General features: G+C 53.6%; 1 protein-coding gene across 1 annotated transcript; it reads right to left on the bottom strand.

Moving 5' to 3' along the window:
* Positions 1–969: 969 nt before the first annotated feature.
* rabl2 (RAB, member of RAS oncogene family-like 2) lies at positions 970–6,782 on the bottom strand. Its single transcript, XM_042334888.1, has 5 exons — positions 6,641–6,782; positions 6,044–6,155; positions 5,631–5,728; positions 5,151–5,234; positions 970–1,078 (listed from the first exon to the last, which is right to left on the bottom strand). Exons 1-5 carry the CDS (start codon positions 6,680–6,682, stop codon positions 992–994), a joined length of 423 nt encoding a protein of 140 aa, XP_042190822.1. The 5' UTR covers positions 6,683–6,782; the 3' UTR covers positions 970–991.
* Between the last annotated feature and the right edge of the window lie 267 nt (positions 6,783–7,049).

The following is a 7,049-nucleotide window of genomic DNA, read 5'->3' as shown; positions in this document are numbered from 1 at the left end:
GAGTGTTACTGAGTGATGTCAATGTTTGGAATTCAATCCTATGAGCGGCAAACAAGACAGGATCAATAGCCTCACTCCAAAGGGAACTGGATAAACAGCGGCAGTGAGAGACCGAGAGAGAGAGAGAGAGAGAGAGAGTGTGGGAATGTTGGCTGGAGAGGGCAGGACCACCGAGACACCAAGGACATGAAGAATAAAAACATCAGTTTATTATCATCACAAACATCAGCCTCAGCTCAGGGTGTGGGGGTGGGGAGGGGGGGAATAATGTCCAGCCTTACCCCCCCCCCACCCCACCCATCTCTCCCCCACCCACCTCCCCCAGTCGCTTACTCCCAGGCGAGAGCAGAGAAGGAAGGGACGGCGGAGGGAGAGGTTGGCAATTTTGTGCGGAAAACTGGTTACTGGAGTGGGAGAGATCACACAAACAATCATCGTAATAAATAAATAATAACAATAAAGGTTTTCACAGGGAATCACGTCAAGTGTAGTGACTGTGCGGAGTATTGACTGTGTAGTGTAGTGACTGTGTAGTGATTTCCCTCACAGTGGTGTCCCGCGTGGTCAGAGGGGAGGGGCCAGGGTGCATGTCAGCCCAGCTCGGAGCAGCTTCCCCCCCAAACCCACCCCGTCACCCACCCCACCCCTGCCTCTCCTCCTCCCCACTAGTCATCCATTCCCGTGCCCCTCCCCTCACCCACAAACACAAAATCAGTGTGACAGTGGTGCAGACATGGGGAGAGAGAGATGGGGAGAGAGAGGCGGGAAGGGAGGGAGGGAGAGAGAGCGAGTGGGGGGGAGTAGACAGATGGGGAGAGAGAGGGGAAGAGAGAGGAGATGGGGGTAGAGAGAGGGGGTTGGGAGCGAGAGAGGGGGCAGGGAGAGAGAAGGGAAGAGAGGGGGAGAGAGAGAGTGGGTAGAGAGAGGGGTGGTGAGACGGGGAGATGGAGAGAGAGGGGGGAGAGATGGAGCCAGTTCTCATGAGGGTCAGTCACACTGTAGTGTCAGGGTCCGTGGTTTCGGTCGTGGTCTCTGGATTCTGCTCAGGACCATCACCTTTAGCCTCAAGAGCGAAATTCTAGGCAAGAAAATAATTCAACACAATCACACACAGCGCTTACACACACACACACACACAGCGACTCTCACACACACAGCGACTCTCACACACACACAGCGACTCACACACACACAGCGACTCACACACACAGCAACTCACACACACAGCAACTCACACACAGCAACACACACACACAGCGACACACACACAGCGACGCATACACACACAGCAACTCACACACACAGCAACTCACACACAGCGACTCACACACATACACACAGTGACTCAGTGACAGTGACTCACACACACAGCGACTCACACACAGCGACACAAACACAGTATCTGCACACAGACAGCATCACACACTCATTGTCTCTGCATGAACACAGTGTCTCCCATGCACACACAGCAACTCGCACGCTCATACAGTGTCTTTGCACACACGCACACACAGCATCTCTGCACACGCGCACGCAGTGAGGGTCTCTGCACTGTGGGTATGTGGCAGGCTGGTCCGCTCAGCGCTATCACTGTGACAGACACAGAGACACTCGGCCGCCGATTTGGAGAGAATTTGATTTTAAGTGGAGCCAAATCTTGCCCAGAGTGTGAGGCAGCCGGAGCCGGGATATCACAGCAGGAGCCCTGCCTGTGACTGCAAAGCAGCTTCTAATCTGAGCACTGATGATAACAAGGTGATAACAAGCCTGAAAGACAGCCTGAGATCCCAGCATCAAACCATAGCCTAGAGCTTTACTGTGTCTCTAACCCTGACCTGGGAGTGTGGACACACAGTGTAGAGGGAGCGTTACTGTGTCTCTAACCCTGACCTGGGAGTGTGGACACACAGTGTAGAGGAGCGTTACTGTGTCTCTAACCCTGACCTGGGAGTGTGGACACACAGTGTAGAGGAGCGTTACTGTGTCTCTAACCCTGACCTGGGAGTGTGGACACACAGTGTAGAGGAGCTTCACTGTGTCTCTAACCCTGACCTGGGAGTGTGGACACACAGTGTAGAGGAGCTTTACTGTGTCTCTAACCCTGACCTGGGAGTGTGGACACACAGTGTAGAGGAGCGTTACTGTGTCTCTAACCCTGACCTGGGAGTGTGGACACACAGTGTAGAGGAGCGTTACTGTGTCTCTAACCCTGACCTGGGAGTGTGGACACACAGTGTAGAGCTTTACTGTGTCTCTAACCCTGACCTGGGAGTGTGGACACACAGTGTAGAGGAGCGTTACTGTGTCTCTAACCCTGACCTGGGAGTGTGGACATACAGTGTAGAGGAGCTTTACTGTGTCTCTAACCCTGACCTGGGAGTGTGGACACACAGTGTAGAGGAGCGTTACTGTGTCTCTAACCCTGACCTGGGAGTGTGGTCACACAGTGTAGAGTGACTCTTTCCTATGGTGGAGGGAAGCAAACACGGGGCCGAGCCTTAAAGTCAGAGCTGAGGTCAGGAAGTGCTTCCTTTGTGTGTTTATGTATGTGAGTGTGTGTGTTGTGTGTGTGTGTGTATCATAGGAACAGGAGTAGGCTAATCAGTCCCTCGAGCCTGTTCATGGCTGATCTGTACCTCAACACCAATTACCTGCCCTTTCCTCATATTCCTTACCTAATAAAACTGTCTGTGTGGGTGTCTGTGCATGTGTGTCTGCTCGTGTGTATGTCTCTACGTGCGTGTATGCTTGGGTTTTATCTGTGCATGTCTGTATGCAAGAGTTCTGTGTGTGTTTACATGTCTGTATGCGTGCGTGTCTGCATGTGTGTGTGTGTCTGTATGTGCACATGTCTGTATGTGTGTGTGTCTGTATGTGTGTGTGTCTGTATGTGCGCGTGTCTGTATGTGCACATGTCTGTATGTGTGTGTGTCTGTATGTGTGTGTGTCTGTATGTGCGCGTGTCTGTATGTGTGTGTCTGTATGTGTGTGTCTGTATGTGTGTGTGTCTGTATGTGTGTGTGTCTGTATGTGTGTGTGTCTGTATGTGCGCGTGTCTGTATGTGTGTGTCTGTATGTGTGTGAGTCTGTATGTGTGTGTCTGTATGTGTGTGTGTCTGTATGTGTGTGTGTCTGTATGTGCGCGTGTCTGTATGTGTGTGTCTGTATGTGTGTGAGTCTGTATGTGTGTGTCTGTATGTGTGTGTGTCTGTATGTGTGTGTGTCTGTATGTGGTGTGTCTGTATGTGCGCGTGTCTGTATGTGCGTGTGTCTGTATGTGTGTGTGTCTGTATGTGTGTGTGTCTGTATGTGTGTGTCTGTATGTGTGTGTGTCTGTATGTGTGTGTGTGTGTCTGTATGTGTGTGTCTGTATGTGTGTGTCTGTATGTGTGTGTCTGTATGTGCGTATCTGTATGTGTGTGTCTGTATGTGGTGTGTCTGCATGTGGTGTGTCTGCATGTGGTGTGTCTGCATGTGTGTGTGTCTGCATGTGTGAAAGTCTGTGTCTGCATGTGTGTGCTTGTGTATTTACCATGACCCGGGGTGTCAGAGGTTGGGACAGGAGACACGCGACTGAGAGATCTCACACACTGACTGACCAGTGAGTCCAACCCTCCCATGTTCCTGTGCTGCAGTGTATAGAGTATCATTGCCACCTGGTGTCACAACGTGGGTACTGCAACCAGTGGCCGTGTGGGAACACATGGTCTGTGCTGGGGCTCACTCCCCACTGCAGCTCTCTACTCTAACCCCATCCCCTGCTCTCTCTCTCTCTCTCCCCATCGTGTCTGTGCTGGGGCTCACTCCCCACTGCAGCTCTCTACTCTAACCCCATCCCCTGCTCTCTCTCTCTCTCTCCCCATCGTGTCTGTGCTGGGGCTCACTCCCCACTGCAGCTCTCTACTCTAACCCATCCCCTGCTCTCTCTCTCTCTCCCCATCGTGTCTGTGCTGGGGCTCACTCCCCACTGCAGCTCTCTACTCTAACCCCATCCCCTGCTCTCTCTCTCTCCCCATCGTGTCTGTGCTGGGGCTCACTCCCCACTGCAGCTCTCTACTCTAACCCATCCCTGCTCTCTCTCTCTCCCATCTTGTCTGTGCTGGGGCTCACTCCCACTGCAGCTCTCTACTCTAACCCCATCCCCTGCTCTCTCTCTCCCCATCTTGTCTGTGCTGGGGCTCATTCCCCACTGAAGCTCTCTACTCTAACCCCATTCCCTGTTCTGTCTCTCTCCCCATGGTGTCTGTGCTGGGGCTCACTCCCCACTGCAGCTCTCTACTCTAACCCCATCCCCTGCTCTCTCTCTCTCCCCATCTTGTCTGTGCTGGGGCTCATTCCCCACTGAAGCTCTCTACTCTAACCCCATCCCGTTCTGTCTCTCTCCCCATGGTGTCTGTGCTGGGGCTCACTCCCCACTGAAGCTCTCTACTCTAACCCCATTCCCTGTTCTGTCTCTCTCCCATGGTGTCTGTGCTGGGGCTCACTCCCCACTGCAGCTCTCTAATCTCACCCCATCCCTGCTCTCTCTCTCTCTCTCTCTCCCCATGGTGTCTGTGCTGGGGCTCATTCCCCACTGAAGCTGCTCTCTCTCTCTCTCTCTCTCCCCATGGTGTCTGTGCTGGGGCTCATTCCCCCACTGAAGCTCTCTAACCCCATTCCCTGCTCTCTCTCCCCATGGTGTCAGTGCTGGGGCTCACTCCCCACTGAAGCTCTCTACTCTAACCCCATCCCCTGCTCTCTCTCTCCCCATGGTGTCTGTGCTGGGGCTCCTCCCCCACTGAGCTCTCTACTCTAACACCCATCCCTGCTCTCTCTCTCTCTCTCTCCCCATGGTGTCTGTGCTGGGGCTCATTACCCACTGAAGCTCTCTACTCTAACCCCATTCCCTGTTCTCTCTCTCTCCCCATGGTGTCAGTGCTGGGGCTCACTCCCCACTGGAGCTCTCTACTCTAACCCCATTCCCTGTTCTCTCTCTCTCCCCACTGTGTCTGTGCTGGGGCTCACTCCCTCACTGGAGCTCTCTACTCTAACCCCATTCTCTGCACTCTCTCTCCCCCCATCGTGTCGATGCTGGGGCGCGATCCCCACTGGCTGGACTTGTTCTGGGATGATTCTGCGGTGTTTGCGCTGGGAATGCCAGTGCTGCTTACCTCCAGCTCCCGCATCACCTCGTCCATGAAGTCGCTGCTGTTCTCCTTGTACGAGACGGCGAGTCTGATGGTGTCCCGGAACAGCTGGGGAGACAGGGCGGAGTCAGGCAGGAACCCGGTCAAGAGAGGGTCTCCCCTCTCTCGCTCGCCGCTGCTTCTCTCTGCACTCTCTCTCTCCCCTCTCTCTCTTCTCTCTCGTCTCTCAGCCTCTCTCCGCTGTCTCTCTACCTGTGCTGTCTCTCTGAGTTCTCTCTCTTTTTCTCTCAGTCTCTCTGCGCTCTCTCTCTCTCTCTCTCTCTACCTCTCCGCACTCTCTCCCCATTCTCTCTCTCCGCTCTGTTTCTCTCTGCTCTCTTTTTTGCTCTCTCCCCTTCTCTACTCACTGTCTCCTCATTCTCTCCCTTTCTCTCTGCCCACGGTCTCTCTCTCTCTCTCTCTCTCTCTGCGCTCTCTTTCTCTGCCTCTCTCCTTCTCTCTCACCTTCACCACGTTGGTGCCGTCGGCCGCTGACACGAAGTAGAAAGGTAAACCCTGTTTCTTGGCGAAGTTGAAGCTTTTCTGTGTGATTTTCTGATCAGCTGTGAGACACGAGGGGATTAGTGTCAGTTCTGCCGCCCCCTCTGGAACTGCAGCCCACAGTCCCTTCACCTCCACGAAGGCCCATCTCAAGATCTTCCCCTTCGACCGCACCTTCGACCACCCTCCTATCCCCTCCGTCTCTGCCCTCCACCCCTCCTGATCTCAACCCCCAGCTGTCCAGTGCCTTGGGATGTCCTCCCGACATGAAAGTCTCTGTGTAAATGTCATTTGTTGTTGTAATTGCACACACAGCCCTGGCCTGACACACTGTTCACCCGCGCGTGCCCTGGCACACTCATGTAGTTCACACTCACCGTCTATCTTGTTGGCCACCACCACACAGGGGATCGTGGGCCGGTACTCACGCAGCTCCTGGTACCAACTGCTCAGGTTCTTATAGGTCACCTTCCTCTGCACATCAAACACCTGCCGACAAGAACACGTCACCAGAACAACCGTCACCCTCACAACCATCACCCCGGCCACCGGCACCAGGAACCCCGTCACCTTGACAACCGTCATCCCAACACCGTGACTTGGAACTTGAGAAGCTTTACTGTGTCTCTAACCCTGACCTGGGAGTGTGGACACACAGTGTAGAGGAGCTTTACTGTGTCTAACCCTGACCTGGGAGTGGGACCACAGTGTAGAGGAGCTTTACTGTGTCTTAACCCTGACCTGGGAGTGTGGACGCACAGTGTAGAGGAGCTTTACTGTGTCTCTAACCCTGACCTGGGAGTGTGGACGCAGTGTAGAGGAGCTTTACTGTGTCTCAACCCTGACCTGGGAGTGTGGACGCACAGTGTAGAGGCTTTACTGTGTCTCTAACCCTGACCTGGGAGTGTGGATGGACGCACAGTGTAGGGGGGCCTTTACTGTGTCTGTAACCCTGGGGCTGGGCAGACACTTACCATGATGCAGGCGTGAGCCTTGTGGTAGTAGGATGGGTGCATGCTCTGGAAGCGTTCCTGTCCAGCTGTGTCCCAGAAATCTACAGCAACAGATAGTCATTATACAGGAGACTGAGAGAGATAGAGAGACTGAGAGATAGAGAGAGTGACAGAGAGAGGTACTGAGTGTGAGAGAGAGAGAGAGAGTGAGAGTGACAGAGAGACGTACAGAGAGAGAGAGAGAGAGAGAGAACAAGAGATAGAGAGAGTGACAGCGAGAAGTACTGAGAGAGAGAGATACAGAAACAGATAGAGACAGAGTGACAGAGAGAGTCAGACAGACAGAGCCCGATAAGAGAGACAAAGAGCAATAGAGAAATAGAGAGAGACAGAGAGAGAGAGATACACAGACAGAGAGATAGAGACTGAG

Source organism: Callorhinchus milii, unplaced genomic scaffold (genome assembly GCF_018977255.1).
Source record: "Callorhinchus milii isolate IMCB2004 unplaced genomic scaffold, IMCB_Cmil_1.0 Scaffold5, whole genome shotgun sequence".
NCBI classification, from domain to species: domain Eukaryota; kingdom Metazoa; phylum Chordata; class Chondrichthyes; order Chimaeriformes; family Callorhinchidae; genus Callorhinchus; species Callorhinchus milii.
Note: the sequence above shows the minus strand (reverse complement) of the source record. Positions and strands in the feature narration are given on the sequence as shown.

What these genes read in the sequence shown, in the direction of transcription:
- rabl2 (XM_042334888.1), bottom strand. Translation starts at nt 6,682, where the DNA reads ATGCACCCATCCTACTACCACAAGGCTCACGCCTGCATCATG. An exon ending in GGTGGCCAACAAGATAGACG is followed by an intron (nt 5,729 to 6,043) that starts GTGAGTGTGAAC and finishes CGTGTCTCACAG; the next exon opens with CTGATCAGAAAATCACACAG. An exon ending in AGGTGATGCGGGAGCTGGAG is followed by an intron (nt 1,079 to 5,150) that starts GTAAGCAGCACT and finishes TTTCTTGCCTAG; the next exon opens with AATTTCGCTCTTGAGGCTAA.